At 42.2% G+C, this 19,867-nt stretch overlaps 3 protein-coding genes across 7 annotated transcripts; 2 read left to right on the top strand and 1 right to left on the bottom strand.

Annotated features, from left to right (window-relative positions):
* Window positions 1-1,968: 1,968 nt before the first annotated feature.
* On the top strand, window positions 1,969-11,761 carry syt15 (synaptotagmin XV). Of its 4 annotated transcripts, none has more exons than XM_054753479.1 (13): window positions 1,969-2,036; window positions 2,484-2,573; window positions 2,656-2,738; window positions 4,067-4,538; window positions 4,651-4,806; window positions 5,602-5,708; window positions 8,273-8,462; window positions 9,353-9,492; window positions 9,561-9,853; window positions 9,915-10,082; window positions 10,960-11,068; window positions 11,131-11,313; window positions 11,385-11,761. In XM_054753479.1, the coding sequence occupies exons 7-13, from the start codon at window positions 8,278-8,280 to the stop codon at window positions 11,522-11,524; spliced, it is 1,218 nt and encodes a 405-aa protein (XP_054609454.1). In that variant the 5' UTR covers window positions 1,969-2,036; window positions 2,484-2,573; window positions 2,656-2,738; window positions 4,067-4,538; window positions 4,651-4,806; window positions 5,602-5,708; window positions 8,273-8,277; the 3' UTR covers window positions 11,525-11,761. The 4 variants fall into 4 exon arrangements, with proteins under 4 accessions (XP_054609454.1, XP_054609455.1, XP_054609452.1 ...); XM_054753480.1 differs by having other exon boundaries at window positions 10,960-11,144; window positions 11,231-11,313; XM_054753477.1 differs by lacking the exons at window positions 11,131-11,313; window positions 11,385-11,761 and having other exon boundaries at window positions 9,915-11,081.
* A 217-nt stretch (window positions 11,762-11,978) lies between these two features.
* Window positions 11,979-16,916, top strand: nat9 (N-acetyltransferase 9 (GCN5-related, putative)). Its single transcript, XM_054753484.1, has 6 exons — window positions 11,979-12,170; window positions 12,448-12,557; window positions 13,938-14,078; window positions 14,155-14,214; window positions 14,655-14,749; window positions 15,357-16,916. Exons 1-6 carry the CDS (start codon window positions 12,094-12,096, stop codon window positions 15,507-15,509), a joined length of 636 nt encoding a protein of 211 aa, XP_054609459.1. The 5' UTR covers window positions 11,979-12,093; the 3' UTR covers window positions 15,510-16,916.
* On the bottom strand, window positions 14,285-19,230 carry lrrc59 (leucine rich repeat containing 59). Of its 2 annotated transcripts, XM_054753482.1 has the most exons (8): window positions 19,086-19,230; window positions 18,888-18,997; window positions 18,693-18,752; window positions 17,160-17,318; window positions 16,942-17,046; window positions 16,798-16,870; window positions 16,365-16,562; window positions 14,290-16,279 (listed from the first exon to the last, which is right to left on the bottom strand). In XM_054753482.1, the coding sequence occupies exons 2-8, from the start codon at window positions 18,987-18,989 to the stop codon at window positions 15,999-16,001; spliced, it is 978 nt and encodes a 325-aa protein (XP_054609457.1). In that variant the 5' UTR covers window positions 18,990-18,997; window positions 19,086-19,230; the 3' UTR covers window positions 14,290-15,998. The 2 variants fall into 2 exon arrangements, with proteins under 2 accessions (XP_054609458.1, XP_054609457.1); XM_054753483.1 differs by lacking the exon at window positions 18,693-18,752 and having other exon boundaries at window positions 14,285-16,279.
* Window positions 19,231-19,867: the final 637 nt, after the last annotated feature.

Genomic DNA, 19,867 nt, shown 5'->3' with positions numbered 1-19,867 from the left:
TAAATAAATAAAAGTGCTATGAGTGTGTGCGTGTGTTGCGTGCGGCGTGTGTGAGTGCTTCGTTGAGAAGCCTGATGGCCTGTGGGTAAAAGCTGTTTGCCAGCCTTGTGGCCCTGGACTTCAAACTCCTGTAGCGTCTGCGTCACTGATGGCAGGTGAAGCAGGTCAACATGGTCCTGCAGATGTACTTTGTCTCTGCATCAAACAGATCAGTGGGTGCAAGCAAAACAACTTTCTCCAGCTAGACTCAGACAAAACTGAAATCACTGTCTGTGGCCCACAGAAAGAGAAAGTGTTATTAGCCAGCCAGCACGTCCATGTGGGGCCCATAAGGGTTATATGCGGGCTATGTGGGTACTGAGTGGGCATGGTCTGGAACTGGGCAACATAATAGGGGACCCATATGATTTCAGTTACATGGGTGCCATGTGGGAAGCCCATATGGGTTGACTGCATGGGCCCTACAGGGTATAAAACTGGACCAAGTGGGCATGGTCTGGAACTGGGCAAGCACTACGGGGGACCCATATGGTTTTTAACAATGTGGGCCCCACAATTGAAACCCACAACGAATACAAAGCCCCCTTTACACAAAATTTGCATGACATGTATGTAAAGAAAGTCCACCTATAAGCCTTTGTCGATTTACACAGAACCAACCAAGGCTAAAGTGTTGCCTCACTGTGTGCTTTTAGCACTTCCAGTAAACAAAAAACTTGCAGACGCACGTGATGGTGCGTGTGAACAGCACCATCAGCCTGTCTTTTCCAGGAAAATACTTTTATACTGCAATTTAAGTGTGCAAGTGGTAAAAACCTGTCACCCATGCATGATGATCTGCTCCGCTACACCTGTCCCTAAATACTCTGCACCTGACACATCAGCCCACATGGTAACACGTGCAACCGGTATGCAAGAAATAAACAAATACAAAACCATAAACAATGGCTCCTGCAAAACTGAAGAGATCATGAGAAAAATAATTGCACTGAATTATGTCGGTTTATTTCAATTGAAAACATAACAAGACTGATCCTGTTTTTGCCCACTGAAAATCACTCATAGCAGCTTAAAATGAAGGGAAAAAGGAGGCATTGGAAGTGCTTGTACCGTTTGAAATGCAGCAGACACACCTTTAGAACACATTTTATTTTATTACCGTGTCTACAAGAATTTGAAACAATAGCCTATGTCATTGGTATGTTATGTTAATATCATAATATCCATCCATCCATTTTCTATACCGCTTCTCCTCTTTAGGGTCCTTTTTGTCGCGGTGCCCTTGGACTCTAGTTGGCACCGTTGTTTTTTGTTCCTTTGAGTTTAACTGCCTTGTGTTGGAATAAAGACCCTTTTTCTTACCTGGAGTTGTCTTGCTGCTGCATCTTGGGATCCTACACCAGACTCCTCACAACAGCCCTGACAATAATATTTTAATGGTGTTTTGGGAGAGGACACTTTTGCCCCTTAATTGGAAGTGTGAGTTTTTTGCCCCACAGTGTAAAAATAGGATTTGTCTTTAAAATTCCAAAATAAGTCAAAAAATACACACCTTTGCCAAATATGATGGCTAAAAACATAATCACTGCAAATATATAAAAAAATAAAACTTGCAAAGGACACTTTTGTCCTTAATAGGGCACAAGGGATATGTATTAGGTTATATTTTGTTTTAGATAAATACTGCTACTTTTGTATTGAAAAGTTATTTGAAAAAGTAACGCTTTCCGCCACACCACCATATTGCGGCTCACACCAGTGTAACCGTCCGCTTCACAGAAGAGTCCCACAACAAATTCACTTCGTGATGGTTAAAGTCCATTTGTTCACTCTTAATGTCATTATTTCCGACAAGTAATAGTTTAACCATAACTATCAGACACGTTGCAAATATTATTTTATGCAGGGAGTTTTAAGTGAGCTCTCTGCGGATGGATATACTATTTGAAAATCAATTCCTGGTGTCCAGACCATTTGGCTTTTGGCGCGCAGTTTGCGTCTCATCTTTTCCTCTATCGCTGTATGGATTCATTAAGGTAAGACAAACAAATGTTTATATGCATATACAACAAAACGTATGAGTGAGTTTTCACAGATTGTTTTATTTGTACAGAATTTAGTTTACAAAAATTTCGAGGGAATAAACATGCTTATCATGACGTATCATGACTGGCTAGGTGCACCTCCAGATAACTTAGATACTGAAAATGACTGAATCGTTTTTTTTTTTTTAATGTCAGGAGGAGTAACATTACATTTGTTTTTTTCTGCAAGTAACTTGCAACTAACGTTAATCTTTATTGGTCTCTTATTCCTGCACTTTGATCAGAGAGCAGGTGTGTCGACACAGACGCACTTAGCTCACTCTACCTGTGGTTGTGATATTAGCGATGTGTTACGTTGTTAGCAAAGTAGCCTGTAACAGCTGTAAACATGTTATGAAGTTAAAATAAGATGGACAGATTCATCTATATCTATAACAGTGGACCGGACCTATTAAGGCTGGAGTTAAAAGCAACTCCAGCCAGATGCTTCATGGACGACATACAGTGTGCGTGTAATTGGAAATGCAGGTAAAAAACAGAGTTTGAGGGAGTGGGAATGTCTGAAGCTGTATGAGCTTTAGATTAAGCTATGCGTTTTTGTCTTTTTAAGATACATATGGAGATGCTGGACGTAAGCTTGCACAAGCAGAAGTTTCATCTGATCTTCAAACAGACAATGATGTGCCAAAGAAGGTAATGTAAATGTACTTAAACCTGTTACGGACCAAAGTAGAAGTTTAGTTTCCTTCACAACATTTAAAGGAAGATTTAGCATATTTTACAGTTCTGTAGTCGTATAATGGCAGTTGTAGGGTTGCAACTCTATTTAAAAAAATGACACTTTTACAGAATTATTTTCAGCCAAGATGATAACTAAAAATGTCCTGCCTGTCATGGATGACGCATGTAAGAAGAATTATAATTTCACATTTTGGACTGTCTATAATTGAACATGGCTCTGAAATGAACCGTTAACATCGACTTAGGGGATTTCATAATTGTTTGATTTTTCAACTGGGCCAAACTTGTTTCATTATTTAGTGTGGGTGCTGAAATCTGTTTCTATCTATCTCTATCTATCTCTCTCTATCTATCTCTATCTAGCTCATCTATCTGGATTGTACAGGTTGTGGTGTGACTATGCATCTCTTTCTTGTGAATAAAAACTCAGTCACTCACTCACGCAAACACACACAGGATTACAGTTCATGAATCATCCTCTGAGTGATTTAGTATCTCTGAGGGGACTTGTTAAACACCTAACAATCTATTTTTCTTACACACACTTCAGTATGTTCTCTTCCTGACTTCTGGCTTTTCCACCTCTTTTAGACTTGTAACACATTTATTTTACATTTCCCTTTCTCACAGATGTATACATTCTACCTTCCTTTTGTTCTGAATGGACTTCTTCTCTCAACCCACTTGTTTCTTCAGCCATGTTAGTCATGTCACTGTCTTCTTCAAGATTTCAACTTTTCAGACTTTTCAAATATTACACTTAAATCTATAATTGTTACTCTGCCTCTTTAATGTTTCTACTGCTTTAAGCCCTTTTAAAGTCATTCAGAGTTCTCAGCTTTAGTGTTAGCCTTTTTCAACATTGCTTCAGCAGATTCTTCAGCTAATTCAGCGTTGCTTCAGCAATAGAGTTCAGCTGCTTTCAGCATCCACACGCATTTTCTGCAGGAAATGCTTTCTTTTTCTCGTTCATCTCTTGTCCTTGGCCAGTTACTGTACAATTTCTATTGAATCATATTGAACAACATGTACAACAATATGAACAAGATGATTAACAGTATTCTGTGATAGGCCATTGTAGGCTTGATTGTGCTTCTCTAAACTTAAGTGCATCCATGCCTGTAGTACTTGGACCATACTGACACATTTTAGGGTCTTACACCAAGTTCCTTACAGTAATTAATAAAGCATAATTGATGATTGATGCTAATGTTGTCCCAGTATATTTACTAAAACATTGCTATGCATGAGTAACCTGAATATCTTTTACCTGAATGTAGGCCACCCAAAAAAGCCCAGGTTCTTTCATCAAGTGAGGAGGAAGCTGACCCATGTGATGAGGACGAATTGCCACCTTCTCCTCCCCTTGAATTTGGCAGTCATTCAGCAGTAGGATATAAACCTAACATCACCTCAAGAGTGAGTGGCTCCAGTGCAACCCCGAGTGTACGGAGCCCCAGCGCACCCCTGAGTGTTCGACGTGCCAGTGCGACCCGAAGCACTAGTTCTTCCTCAAGTGTGAGCAGCCACAGCAACATTGAAGGAGCCTTGTTTGTAAAATTGGTAACTCTCCTCGAAGAAGTCAAGGACACTCCAAGAGTACACAGCAAAATGTTAAATACACTGATGAAGCAGTCGGTGGCTGTGCCAGTATTGGAACCACCTGAAGGAGCAGTGTTTCCACTGACCACTATCCAAGATGCGCAAGCCATGAACAAGAAGCTGTGCGACTCGGAGTTCATGTCTGGAGTTGTAAGTTCAAACTCTGATTCATGTTTGTATTTGGCACTGAAATGTAATCTGCCGTCTTATCTGAACTGATTTTGTTTCTTTCTTTCCTGTGCTTTTCATTCCATACACTCAGATTGCTATGGTTGGAGAAATAGGAGGTAGTTGATTGGATGATGCCACCAGAAGAATGATGGCATCATGTCCCATGAATTGGCACTGCAGTACAGTCTTTTTGGACGTCATGGCAAGAACAGTTTTTGAGAGCTGCGTCTTTTTGATGTTGTATATGGTAAATATCAGTTTATGTTACCTAATGTAACTTCCTTTATCTTTCTAGCTGAAAATATTGAAATTTGGCAAAATATCTGATCTACTGAAGTAGATACACGCTGAAGCTCACAGCTGGCCTAACTGATGAAAAGAGGGCACAACAAATCTGATCAGAGACCAGTGTTTGCAGTTCATGTGATGTTTCCGAATTGCCAACATGCACCATTCGTGTTTCCTCTGATGGTGGCTCATGAACTTTGTTATTCTGTACTACAACTTGGTGATTGTTTTATTTTTTAGCTTTGTGTTATTAGACAATTTATAATAGTCCTTCCTATACTTTGTAAAAGTGGTGGTGGTCTGCTTGTAAGAACTGGTTCGTATCCTCGATTTATGGGATGTTGAAGGAGCTGAAGTGTGTAACCATAACCTTTCTTGGAATATACAGATGTCCTTTAATGCCTCACAGGCTGATTTTCACGAGATGCTACAATGTACGAATGTTTTTTAAATGTATCACACAAATATTAATTGCTCCAGTTTTTCCAGTTTACCCAGTTTCATGAAACACTTGTCATACTGTGTGATTGGCTAGTAGCATCTTTTAATCACTTTTCCCACAAATGCTCAATAGGATTTATATCAGACAATTGTGCTGGCCAACCCATCAGACTGTACTCATCCGATAAGAACTTTGCAGTGGTTACAGACTTTTTTGAAAGGCTGTCTGTTTTTTCTGTCTGTAACAATAGTTTCATCATGTAAAAATCAGGCTACAGTTACTAAGTTGGGTCTTGTTGGGATTTATTTTTAGGCGCAATAAAGAGGAACACATTAACTCAAGGAATTACCCAGAAGGAAGCAGAGAAGGCCCTCTCCAAGTGGTTCACTGGAGCCCGTGACAGAGGCGGAAACAGGACGGTAAGAGCTCAGAGAGAGCTTTAAAAACATTGGCTGGTGGGGTAGGCCAAGTAGATGCACAGTCCCAGTAGGTGTTACCTGGTATTGGCATAGTGGTAAGAGCACATACACACACCTTCAGTTAAGTGTCTTTTACACCAAAATAATAGCCCATTAGCAGCTCTCAGAAATGTTGCCTATTTTATTGTTTGGAATTTTATGTTTGTTGCCCTGAATGTGTTTGAAAACAAAATAAGATTAATAAACAACAGAAAGTAGCAGGGAACACAGTTCCCTGTTCCACAGTTGTTAACGTTTATTCAGTTTTGTTTTGCAGAAATTGAGATGTTGGCATATCTGCTAACTTTAAGAAATGTGTAGTGAGTTGTTGACTTGTAGGAAATTTCATATCCTCCTGTCCTCTCTAGTAAATTTGGAAAATGTAACTGGAATACGAATTTGAAAAACTGTACACTGTATGTCCTTTTGAAAAATGTCAGTTTTACCAGTCAGTTTTACAAATGTCAAATGTCAGTTTTACCAGTCATCACCTACCCATCATCACCTACATTTCATTTCTGTCTCTACATAGTCGTGCGTTGGTTCCCCCCCCCCCCCCCCCCCCCCCCCCCAAAAAAAAAAAAAAAAAGCAGTAAACTAGGGGAAACAGTCCTTTTTAATCAAAGCCCATGTGAGCAGGAGTGGGGCCACTTTGGAAACTGAAATTTAGCCTGACCTAAGGCCCAGTAAAATCCCTCAAGCCCATATGGGAACACACAGGTGGAGCCTACATGGGTCTGATAGAACCGACCCACTTAGGCCCCACCTAAAACCCAGCTAGAGCTCACTTCAAGACCAAATGGGGGCACACAGGTGGGGCTTACATGGGTCTCATAAAAATCTCCTGCTTGGGTCCCACTTAAAGCCCAGTCTGATCCCTCTTAAAGTCACACAGGTGGGGCCTAAATGGGTCTCAGGTACATTGCCCAGTTGGGCCCCATTTAAGGTCCATTCTGATCCCCCTTTGTCCCCATATGGGCAAACATATGGGGCCTACATGGGTCCTGTGCACCTCACCATATTGGGCCCCACCTGAAATCCAGTAGGAACCCACTTGAAGCCCATATGGGCAAACACAGGTGGGGCCACCATGGAAACCCATATTTGCAGCCCAAGCTTAACCCTTATGGGCCCCACATGGACATGCTGGCTGGGTAGCCAACTTGAGACTCTTTCTCTAAAGCCTAATCACCAGGTTAGAAATCTAGGGGTAATAATGGAGTCAGATCTGAACTTTAACTGCCGCATTGAATCAATAACATCATCAGCTTTTTACGCCAACTAAAAATGGCCAAAAGGGAATAGTGTCTAAACTAGATTTAGAGAGACTGACCCATGCATTCGTCTCCAGCAGGCTAGACTACTGTAACGGACTTCTGACCGGGCTCACTAAACAAGCTGTAAAACAGCAGCAGTACATCCAGAATGCTGCTGCTTGAGTCCTGACTAGAACCAGGAAATATGACCATATTGGTCTAGTAATCAGGTCTCTGCACTAGCTTCCTGTCCCTCAGAGAATAGACTTTAAAACAGCTCTGCGTGTGTACAATCTTTTCATGGTCTTGCGCCAAAGTACATCTCTGACATGTTAGAGCCACATAAACCATCGCAGGTTCTGAGAAGCTCAGAGAGTAGTTTCCTGTGGGTGCCCAGACTCAGGACTAAACATGGGGTTGCGTTTCAGTTTTATGCTGCCAAAATATGGAAGTCTTCCAGAAGATGTGCAATGTTCAAATCCAGGCTGAAAACGCTTCTATTCAATTGTGCATAAGACCAATGAAACTATTTTATCTGCACTCTTAAATTTTGTATTCATTTTAAATTTTTTTGTTCTATGGAATGATTTATGGAATTTTATGTAATGATTTTAGAATGAGTTTATGTTTTATGGAATGATTTGACGAAGTGATTTCAACCTTTTCTGTCAATTTGAATTAATTGGGCTCTATAAATAAACTTGCCTTGCTTTTGTGTGTTCAGTCATATTTTTTTTATTGTACTTTTCTTAAAATTAATGTTAAAATCTTGTGAACCAAATCTCGTGCATCGTCTTGTCTTGTGATTTGGGTGTCTTGATTGTGACACCCCTAGTGTTTATTATTGCATGATGTACAATTAAAGACACGTGACACACCCACACGCCCTTCAGAGGATCATGACACCAGGTGTGGCAAGAAAATCACTTTTTAAGAAGTGGCATATTTGGGATTAAGTGAATCTAATCGTCCCTTTCACATGACTTTCTTTTCCTCTACCATAAGAAGAGAAAGAAAGTCATGTGAATAAGTGAAAAATGTGATCCCTAATAAAATGGGCGGCATGCATAGGGCCCATGGGATGCACAGAAAAGCAAATACGGGTGTGAAAATGTGAGAAGAAGCCACCTGTGTGACACACACACACACACACACACACAAGCAGCGTAGCTGCAGACAGTCAACAGTCGCCAAAAAGAAGCTGTTCTTTAAGGTAAAAAAACAATCAAGTGACCACCTTTAATAAACTTAATGTGTCATGTGGTGCAGGTGCGATGGTTCTGGTGGCAGTCTGCCTCACTGCTGGCCTCTTGGTGCTGCTTCTACTGGGCTTTGTCATGTTCTATCTGTGGAGGAGGGCGAGGGATCGAAGACAGTACCAGGATCTGGTTGCCGCCGTTCCCCCCATTCCAGTGTGCACTGCTCCGGTCCTGCTGGTTTCTCAAGGCTCCTGGGTCAAGTTAGTAACATTAAAAAAACACCTTAACAAAGTTATCCATGGCTGTAGACAGCTACAGTGCATTGCATTGGACCTAGGTTCCCAAAGTGGGGTGAGCATACCCCCAGGGGTACTGACTGTCATAATTACGAGCGCACCTGGACACCTCATAGAACAGAGTGCACAGTCATAGCAGAAAGAAGAAAGGAGACACGGCATGAAGTTCTTCATTGCTCTGTGTCAGTTTATGAATAAGTAAATAAGTTAGATGTTTACGTTGTGTATTAAGCGTGTTTAATGTAGAAGGTTTAATTTATGTTGGTGTTCTAATCCCCGCTCCGTGAAAACGTGTCAATGTATGTGTGTGTCAGGATGAGAGAGTGGGGATGCCCCTGAAATGAGGTTTTATCGCTGCTTGTATGTATAGATCACGTTTGTTCAACTTTCCCTTTTAATTTGGTATCAAATAAATATGCAGATTTAAATCATAGCGATTGCAAGTGGACAAAAGTCAAGCCATTTTTTAATTTTTTCATATTTTTCATCTCCAAGAAAAATGTACATCTTATCTATTTATCAGTGCTCATGTAAAACGTTTGTCATCATTTGACCTTGCACAATACAATTTTTTAAACCAGAATTACTTCCTTACGATAAAATTAATTAGCCAATTAATCATGTTTAATGTTTCAGTTTAATGACAATTAAAAATGGTTTCTGATTTTTAAGTGTGTAGCAGTAGGGGGTACATGGCTTCAAGTCAGATGTCTGAAGGGGTACAAAAGTGCAAAAAGTTTGGGAACCACTAGCATTGGACATCTGCTGGAATTTCTCATTCATTCCAATAAGGGCTGCACCTAGCGGTGAAGTTGTGGAGTTACAGTTTACATTTCCTTGCGTGTGTTGTGTAGGCCTGCTGAGATCCCATTCACGTTGCCTCCTCTCTTCACGACCCCCAATCAGATCAACCTGGAGACTGAGGAGGGTGAGGAGAAGGTAGAGGTGATGAAGATGGACGTTCTAACCCATAGAGGTTCTTTATCAGTACAAAGTAGGTCACTGCTGCTTTTATTTGTATGAGCTGTCACTTGAAGGTGTTCATTTTCAGTGTCCCGTGAGGTTGGTACCCAGTGGGGACGGTGCTTGCTGGCCTGTATTCAAATCCCGCTCTGAGCAAGGTGGTGGCGCCCCCGCCTGGCATAGCCACACGCCTCTGCTTCTCGGTGGAGTATCGTTACAGCAGCGAGCAATTGGCGGTCTCCTTGCTCCGCCTGGGTAACCTCCCCCCTCGTTTCCACGGGAACGTCACCCTTGTTCAGCTTCGTCTGCTTCCAGAAGACCGGAGGCCCCGCCAGGCCAAGGCCCGATGCACCGGGCCCGATCCGGAGTTCAACGAGTGCTTCTTATTCCAGGTGAGAACACAAAGATTCGATGTCAGCGTTGATGCAAACTTCATGTACAGCCCACCTGCAGGTGTCAGGGGGCCGCGTGACACGCAGCACCCTCAGTGTGTGTGTACTGAGTGTGTCACATGACAGCAAACGCCACGCAGTGGGCAGGGTTCTGTTCCCCCTGCAGGGAGAATTGGGCCAAGCTGGCCGGGTCCTCTGGAGAGACCTGGAGACTGAAGACCACAATCACGTATGTACACAGGTGGCACTTCACGTTCTGTATCGCTATCAGTCACATCTCATCTCTCATGGCATTGTGTCTCATATTTCATTTCTTCTCATTGCACATCTCATCTCAACTGATCTCATCACATCTTACCTCACTGCATCATTCCTCACATCTTCTCATCTTATCTCGCTCTATCTCACTGTATTTCATCCCATTTCATTGCTTTGCATCTCACCTCATCACATTTTATCTCTTCCTTGCCCATGTCATCTCATTTCAAAACCCCATCTCATAACATTCTTATTTCTCATATTATCTCAATTGCGTCTCCTTCTATTCTGTTCCTGTTCTCACCAATCTCATCTCATCTCATCTCATCTCATCTTACTGTCTTGCACCTCATCACATTGTATCTCTTCTCATTGCATCTCATCTCACTGCATACCCCATTTCATGGCGTCTCATATCATTGCCTATCTCCACTCATTGCATACTCTGTCTCATGACATAGAGTAACGGATGCCAGCCTGTGAGTCTGTGCCAGTGTACGTTGGTAAACCTCACTCCCTCTGCCTTAAGAGCTGCGCTGAACACGCGGTCGACAGTCCAGGCTTTTGGCCGTGTGGTCAGCGCTCTCGCCTCCCGTTACGGAGGTTCTGGCGGTGCGAAACAGGGCGGGTTACAATTGTATCTCTTCTCGTTGCATTTCTCTTCTCATCAATCTCATTGCCTTTTATCTAACCTGACCTCATCGCATTTCATCTTGTCTCTTTGCATGTTTCCTCTCATGGCATCTCATATCATTGCCTATTTCATGTCACTGCATATCTCATCCAATGTCACCTCAGTGCATGTCTTCCCTCATGGCAATGAGATGACTATCATGTTCTGTTGTTAGTGTTCGGAGTGGGGGGACATGCTGGTATCTCTGTGCTACAGTCCATCTCTACAGCGCCTATCGGTGGAGGTTGTGAGGGCTCGAGGACTGCAGCTGCTCACTGACTCAGGTGGGAAGTCTTCCGGGTGTCACGTCAATCCTGACAATCTGGATCATCTCTGTGTGTTGCAGGTGTGTGTGTGCAGGTGAGCTTGCAAATACACACTCAGGTGGTGAAGAGCAAGCGCAGCGGCGTCGTCAAAGCTGACAGAGACCCAAACTTTGACCACAGGATGACCTTCAAGCTGCGAGCCGAGCACATGGATGAGGCCTGTCTGCAATTTGTGGTGCAGCAGCCTCATGACATCCACTCAGGTGAGGAATGCATTCACTTACCTCTTCCAGGGAAATTTTACTTATGCAGCTTCTTTCAATATGTTTCCCAGAACCGTCGATCCCACTGGGACTTCTGGTGTTGGGACCCTTCATGTATGCAAGAGGTCCTCAACTGCAGCACTGGATGGACATGGTCAACACAGCACAGGAACCTGTTAAAGTGTGGCACGGATTGGGCAGGGCCACTTAAATCAGACATGACCATGTGCACAATATTTGAGATGTGAACATACATACCAATATAGCTGATGAATAAACGCAAAAATACCCTAACATGAAACAGTGTTGAAATGTACCGTATGTTTATGTAATATTGATTTGGTGATTTTCTGCATGTGCTTTGGAAGTTACTGTTGCTGGGTACTGTTGTCACTCGTTTATGGCGGTTAATTGGTCCAATGCCACATTATTGATGCCTAGTGACCACAATACTACATATGACTTATCGTTCAATATTTTTTGCCTAATAATAGGCCATAGTCAACCACGAAACAGCGATAATTTATTAAGTAAGTAATTTTTGAAAAAGGGCGAGCGAGCGACGATTTACTATATTACAAGTATATATGCCTATCATTAATGTGCAGCAGGGGGCGCACGTCCTTGTTCTTGACCCTCAGCGCAGTCGCAGTTGGGAGCGTAGAATGAGAATGAAGCAGGAAGTCTTTCTGAGCCGTCCACATCAGAAGTACGCATAATGAACAGTAGCGAGAGGCTACTTACTTAAAACAAATATATTTGTTGGTAGTATATTTCAGAATGAAGATGAATGAAAATACGTTACTCGAAGGACATAAAGTCATGTTGGTGCCATACAGTGCTGAGCACGTCCCGAGGTAATATAAAATATTGCGTCATTCTGGGCTCAGTACTAATAGTATTTATCAACAAGAGCATCATTCAGGGGACAAAATAATTATCTTCTACTTTGTCGAATATTTCTTATTCGTCTTAATTATGGATTTAAGTTTGATAGTTGGTGTGCAAGCTAGTATTAGTAGAATACAAACAAACTCAAAAAGGAAAAGTGGAGAATGTTGTGATATGAAGTATAAAAGCTCTCAGAGGAAATCAGACTGTACCTGATTGTTTGTGGTTTTCTACGGTGTCGAGGTATCATGAGTGGATGAAATCCACTGAGCTGCAGCAGCTGACTGCCTCGGAGCCGCTGACACTGGAGGAAGAATATGACATGCAACGCAGCTGGAAGGAAGACAGTGACAGTAAGTAACATGAAATCATTTCATGCACAGCAGGGGTGTCAAACTCATTTTCATTGAGGGCCACGTCACAATTAATAACTGTCAGTGTACCGTAAATCACAGTGTATAAACCGCGCTTTTTTTCACCTCTAAGAAGCAAAAAATTGGGGTGCGATTTATACACGGTGACAGGTCTGTGACCAGACTCGGACTGAAAAATAATATCAGGCAACGCTTCTACAACACTTCAGCCGAAGATCACTCGTACTACAAGCCCGGTCACACCGCCTGAACTTTGCTGTAGCGTTCCTGGAGCGGTAAAAAAAAAATTAATCACCGCTGTTGGACCCAGTTAAGGCAACGCCGTATCCGCTCGGCCACCGCTGATGGTCCCTCCTCCCGCTCCGAAAGTTTTGAGCTGCACAAAATATTACAAGCGGCCAATTTTCCGCCACGGCAAAGTTCATCACGGCTCCAACAACGCCCAGTCAAAGTTTGGCGCCGCTAGACGCAAGTTCGTGGACGCTTGGGTCCGCTAGGCCAGAATTTGGCTATAAATACCGGGAGACATTGACCAGAAGCGCATTTGGAAAGCCGTCTGTGGGTCAGACAGTTGATTTGACTTTAGCGCCCTCTGCTGTACAGTTGCTGAAAATGCTCGTGTATGCTTGAATAAACGTTGGAGTTTATTCAAATTCACACTGAAGCAGTGCAACATGATGTAATTCCATTGCAGATGCATTGATGGACTTTCTTTTTCTTTTTGAAATTGCTTAGTACCTTTACGCATGTTGGTTTGAGATGAAAGAGTTGGCAAGCATTTATGAACTAAACTTTTTTTTTCCTCACAGTGAGCCTGAAAATGGGGCTGCGGTTAATACACGGGTGCGGTTTATACACCGTGATTTACGGTATATGAATATAAATATGAATATAATCTCATGATATTATTACACAATTGCCCATGCATTTGATTATTATATTTTTAGTAACAAATTGATGGATATCGTGCTTTGAAATGAGAAGTGAAGTAAGAATGTCAAGGTGACAAGCAGACGTTCAAGTATTTATTTTTGAAAAATGCTTGGAATACCTCGGTGCATGATTAGATAATACTGACGATGAGAAGAACTGCAACTTCAATTTTTCTGTCAAAATGACAGAACAAATACATTCAGAAGGGCAAAGGTGAAGTGCATTATTGACATGCATCCAGGGTTTTGCAGGCCACATAAAATGATGTGGAGGGCCGCATCTGGCCCCTGGGCCTTGTGTTTGACACCTGTGATGTACAGTACAGTATAATATTTCAAATGCAATATTATCACCAAGAAAACCTAAATGAAGTTTATCACATAAGGCTCAGCTCTCCTCATTTTTGTCATTCCCTCACCCCCAAAGAGTGCACCTTTATCATCTTGGACAAGCGGCAGTGGGAAGACTCTGGCGTTGAGGAGGAGCAATGCATGATAGGAGATGTTAACATCTTCCTGACTAACCCATTGGATCTGTCCCTGGCTGAGCTGGAGATTATGATAGCAGGTGACAAAACCACTTCTGAAATCTCCAGAACTCTCAGCTGGGTTCTCTGTTGACTTCTTTTACTTGAAATAAACAGAGCCCACTTACAGAGGCAAAGGCATCGGGAAGGAGGTGACACACCTGATGATGCAATATGGTGAGCTTTTACTTAATACACTAACATTCATCATCACATGCACCAAAAACAACAAAGTCTTACATTAGCACGACAGATTACAACCTCATTTTGACAAGAATTAAACTTATACCTATAAATGGGATTTTCCATCAACTTGAAGTTCCGGCTACTGAATTTCGTAAAATACATTCAAATAGCAAATATACTTCAAAGGATGTTTTTGACAGAAATATCATGTTTATATAGTTTTGTTTATTATAAGAATAAGGGATTGAGGATTTCTTTTGGCACCTAAATTAAATTTTCGTAGGCGTGCCCAAATATTATCTAAAAAAAATGTATTTTTTTTCACATTGATTTTTTTTATTTGTGTACATTATATTCAAATGTGTAGCGAGGGAGTAAGTACTGTACACACCCAAAGCAGCATGAGTGAAGAGCGCCTTCTCTTCCACCAGGGGTCGCCAAACTCAACATCCAAAAGTTTCAAGTGAAAATCGGCCTGGACAACGGGATCAGCATCGCCATGTTCAAGAAACTGCAGTTCCAAGAGGTAAAAATAAACTTTAAAAAACTAGAATCTCACCATCTAGAGGTGAATGCCAATTAATTCGCATACATTTGAAAAGTTGATTTATTTCAGTACTGTAACCCCTCGTTTTTCATTGTTCCAAACCCAACAGCGATAAGTGAATTTCCGCATAGGATTCAATATTAATGAATAGAATGATTAGAACATTCAAAATACGATTTTTACCATTATTAGAGCCCTCTAGACATGAAATAACAACCCTCTGGTCACCTTTACACTCCTATTACCCAATATAGTAGACATAAGAGAAAATAAGTCTTGTGGTCGTGTGTGGTTTAATAAATGTCTTCTGGATATGTGGACAGGAAGTGATGTCTGGGATTCAGAGTTGAGTTTTAGCTGGACTACGGCCACAACAGCGTTGTGAGAACGTTCAGTAATATATTTCTTAATTTTCAAATATTCAACTTTAGTAGCTTATAAAAAGTGAAAATTGTCAAAAAAAATTAACTGCAAAAACTTCCCGAGCCTTGAATTGGTTTCTTAGTCTGAAATGAATTCCTGAAAACGAATGTATTGTGCATGTGTGTGAAAGGGTGGTGTAATTATGGGATGTCAACTCCTGCAGGTGTCAGTGTGTCAGGTGTTCAAGGAGGTGACCTTGGAGATGATGGTGGACGAGTCTGTTCGGACTAGGCTGCGCAGCTGCACCAGCCACATGAGGGAGAGGGACTACAGATTGAGCCGTAGCAGCAGACGAGACATAATGTCACAGACTTAAAAAAAGGATTGGGAGCGGGGTCGAAACGGACCAATTGGGAAGAGCAGGCATTTGTTTCCTTGGATGTGAGGCATTCTCGTGTCGCCATGAGCCACTGATGAGAAGTGGAGGCAAACTCAATCATCAACTTTTACTGTTCCATCAAGACTTTTACTGAAGCAGATGCATTTCAGTTAGCACGTTTACTTGCTAATAGCCACATCACATTAGAATATTTTCCTTTCCACCAGAAGAAGGCCAATGTTACTGAGACGAGCTCATCACAACCCTGTGCGTCTCCAGATCAGGCCAGGTTGAAGAAGACAAAGACGCATTTAAAAACAAGCGGTTGTACAAAGAGCGACAATAATTCCATAGGAATTTAAGATGATTTGGCACACATTTGCCCCTCCAACCCCTCATCCTGCATCAATGAGAAGCAGCTTGATCAGAACATTTCTTTTAAAAATCTCAGGATTCAAAGTGGAGAACAACGCATCGAGTGCACATTTAGCTTTTGGATGCTTGCGTGGATTCCAGGAAGTCCTTGGCTGCAGTGGACAGGTCGTAGAGCAGCTGTCTGACCACGCCCTCCTTCTCCTGGGCCCAGGACAGGCCCTGGTCCACTGCAATGTTGAGCGGCACGCACACTTCCTCCCACTGCAGGTCCGTCAGCCGGCAGGCAGCGGTGGCTCCAGCCAGTCCGAGCAGCAAGAGGAGGAGGAGCTTGAAGAGGAGGCTGAGGAGAGATCGCCGAGGTTTGGACATCACTTCCACCACTGTCTTTTTGTCTGGAGCAACCAAAACGTGTCACAACGTGAACTCATGGCCTACATCGAGCATGTCGGACTATAACAAACAATTAGAACAACTCACCAAAAGCCTGTCCATTCTTCTTCTTGCTCTTCTTCTCCTCACTCCTCTTCTTCTGTTGCTCCTGGGCGGCAGCAGCGGCCATCTGAGCCTTGTACTCCTTCCTCCTCTTCTCCTTCTCCTCAGCCTTCTCCCGCTTGCGAACCTCCTTCTCCCGGGCCTCCCTCTCCCTCTGCTTAGCCTCCTTCTTCTTCTCCAGCTCTGTTGGGAGATGGTGTCATCACAAAGAAATCAACAGACTGCTGTGAGTAGTATACTGTTGTGGCTCTTTTTGGTAATAGGAAGTTCCTAAGTGTACTATACTGCTCACAGCCATTGGGGGGCACATTTCCATCATATATGGGGGTTGCTAGTACATCCTATGACAGGTTCATCTGTTGTAGTCCTTAGCCTTAGCCTACATTGGTATATTTGCATTGACTCCTTTGATACTGACCTTTTTCCCTCAAAAGGCGCTTTTCCCGCACACGTTCAGCCTCCTCCTGAAGCGTTTGCATGTGTTTCAGAACCTGCCAAGAAATAAATTGTTACTAATTAGTTGCTAGCGTGTAACCACATTAGGTGTCTGTCTTTTTCTTACCCTGCCGGCACACTGTTTGCACTGCTTCTCATCCAGACAATCCCCTGCTGCTTTAGCCAGGTCGACCTCCAGAGGGTTGTCCTTCAGGTCCAACCACTTCAGACTCTTTTCAGGGCAAAAGAAAAAGGCATAAACAATCGTTGGCCACTTCGGGGCTAGCATCAAGCTAGCTGTTAGCTAACAAATGTTAAAACAGTGAGCGAGGTGTTGTTACGGACCCGCAGCTGAGAGAAGCTAACAGGCAGGCCGTTCAGCTTGTTGTTGTACAAGTCCAGGTGCTGAAGATTGACCAGGCTGCCCAGGTCATCCGGTAAACAGGTCAGCTGGTTTTTACTCAGGTCCACTTTCACCAAGTGGGTCAGGTTGCAGAATTCTGACTTTGTGAAAAGATGACAACACTGCAAGTTTAGTTTGTGAAGCAAAAACATATGATTGAAGCAGAACTTCAACTCAAATAAAAACAGCAACAATTTGCATAACTAGTGGCCAATGGCCATTAATGGTGAAATCACACAACATTCATAGTTTATACTATGAGTATTTCTTATCTCTCATGTGTTGCCGAGGTTGTTTTATTTTGTGATTAAGTTTATTATGACATTTTTGCAGAGCTGCTGGAAATGTGAATTTCTCTTGGAGATGAATAAAGTATCTATCTACAACAGTATTCGTATTCAATATGTGCATTGCATTCAATATTTAATTTATAATATTAGGGCTGTAACTAACAATTATTTTCTTAGTCGATTAATCTGAAGCTCGTTGTTTCAATCGATCGAGTAATTGGTTAGGAGATGTACCAAATCAATGTGAACCAAACAAAGGCAACATATCAGAAAAAGGCAAAAAAGTCCATCACGGTTTTCCAAAGTCAAAGCTGATGTGTGCAACTATCTTGTTTTGCCGTAAACACAAACACAACAGCTCTGCTTTTATGGATGACTAAAGAAATGTATATACCAAAATAGTTGCTGATTAATTAATCATTGATCCTTCAATTGTTGTAGCTAAATATAATAATCTACTAAAGCCATGTTCAACCAGCAAACTAGCAAATAAAAGTGAGGACGTTGTTAACTTGTACATGTAAGTACTTTCATAATTGCCACTCAGATTGGCAATATCAAATACAGTGGTTCCCCGCACATTTGTGGATTTCTGTTCAAAAATTTTTTTCCGCAGAAAACACATTCCATTCACCATAAGTGGGTACTAATTTATAAATACCTAATAACACAGTACAATGTACAGCATTCGTGTACCACTGTTTAAAAAAAGCTCACAATTTTTACAAATGTATGCCTTTTTGGTTCACTGATAATCTTTTTTTCATCAATCGTTGCGATTTCACACTTTGTTTGGTGGTCCTTGAACACACCTAGTTGTGTGCTGAAACACAAGATTGTTTGGCTACTTTAGCACTAGCGCTAACAGTCAATCAGGCCTGAAAATTTGCAGCGAGGTGAACACCAACAGGCAAATAGTGTGGATTATGTACACGCGGCTTGGAGAAACACCTCCAGCCTGCTAGCGTAACAACCCGGCCAAAGGCTACACCATGATTCCTATTCCATCTTTTCATGCTTCATCTTACTTTATTATTCATTAGCGGTGAGTACCCATATGTTTCATACTTTAAATGCGTTTCAGATGTTGCAAGTAAATCGCTTTAAACAGCTAAACTAATCTACAAAGCATTATTTAAAGGTAAGAATCCTAGATCAAATGGAAAAAAATGTTTTAGCACTTACAGGCAGTGAAGTCAGGTTGTTGCAGGACAAGTCCAGAAAAGTGGCTTTGGGGAGTGAAGCCTGTAGGCATGGATTTATCGTAACTGAGTGTCGCGTTAAGCAAAGCGGTGTGCTTTAGTGAAATAAAGTGAGTGGGAATACACTCTGTATGGTAGATAGACATTATGAATGCATTTTCACGTTCAAGCGACTCACCAGCTCCTTGACGGGCACCTCGCTGAGATTGCACAGGCTCAGGTCCATTTCATTGTCGGTGAGTTTATCTTTTAAATTGAGTCCTTTGCTGTTTTTACTCATCCTGTGTCCTGTGCAAACAAACAAATTATCTTAAGGTAAATTAAGCAGCGATGTTTAAGCTTAGTTTTGCAGCAAATCGTTCAATGATGCGCTCACCCGTTTGTTTGTTTTTGTGTCCTGGAGGAGAGAAAAATAAGTCCTGTGTGTTAATGTTAGAAAATTGGATTAAAAAGACAGCTGTTAAAGCCTGCTACTTGAATATCTTGGTGCAACTCTGACGTTGAATGAAAATCCACGTCACTGATTGAACCACAGAGTGGAGGCATTGAAGCGAGCAGCGCCCCCGCCTGTCCCGGCGTACTACCTGCAGTGAACATTTGTTACAATGAGCCATAGAAAAAAAATCATGGTTGGAAAAAATAAAAATCCTTACACGAAATCCGTCTCCTAATCCGGAGACGGATGGAAAAAACGAATAAATACCACCCAGCATGAAACATTTTATTTATTTATTTATTTATTTATTCATTCATTTTCTATGCCACATAATCCTCACTAGGTTCACGGGGTATGCTGGAGCCTATCCCAGCTGACTTGGGGTGACAGGCGGGGTACACCCTGGACTGGTGTCCAGCCAATGGCAGGGCACATATAGACAAACACTCACATTCATACCTGTGGACAATTTAGAGTCTCCAATGAAGCTAACATGCATGTTTTTGGAATGTGGGAGGAAACTGGAGTACTCAGAGAAAATCTATGCACATGTAAGAGATGCCAGCCTGTGAGTCTGTGCCAGTGTACGTTGGTAAAAACCTCACTCCCTCTGCCTTAAGAGCTGCAATCTAGAGTCCGGGCTTTTGGCCGTGTGGTCAGCGCTCTCGCCTCCCATTGTGAAGGTCCTGTGTTCGGGCCCCGGTGGGGGCGGTGCGAAACAG

This window comes from Dunckerocampus dactyliophorus, chromosome 15 (assembly GCF_027744805.1).
Source record: "Dunckerocampus dactyliophorus isolate RoL2022-P2 chromosome 15, RoL_Ddac_1.1, whole genome shotgun sequence".
NCBI classification, from domain to species: domain Eukaryota; kingdom Metazoa; phylum Chordata; class Actinopteri; order Syngnathiformes; family Syngnathidae; genus Dunckerocampus; species Dunckerocampus dactyliophorus.
The sequence above is the reverse complement of the archived record's forward strand: the minus strand, read 5'-3'. Positions and strand labels throughout refer to the sequence as shown.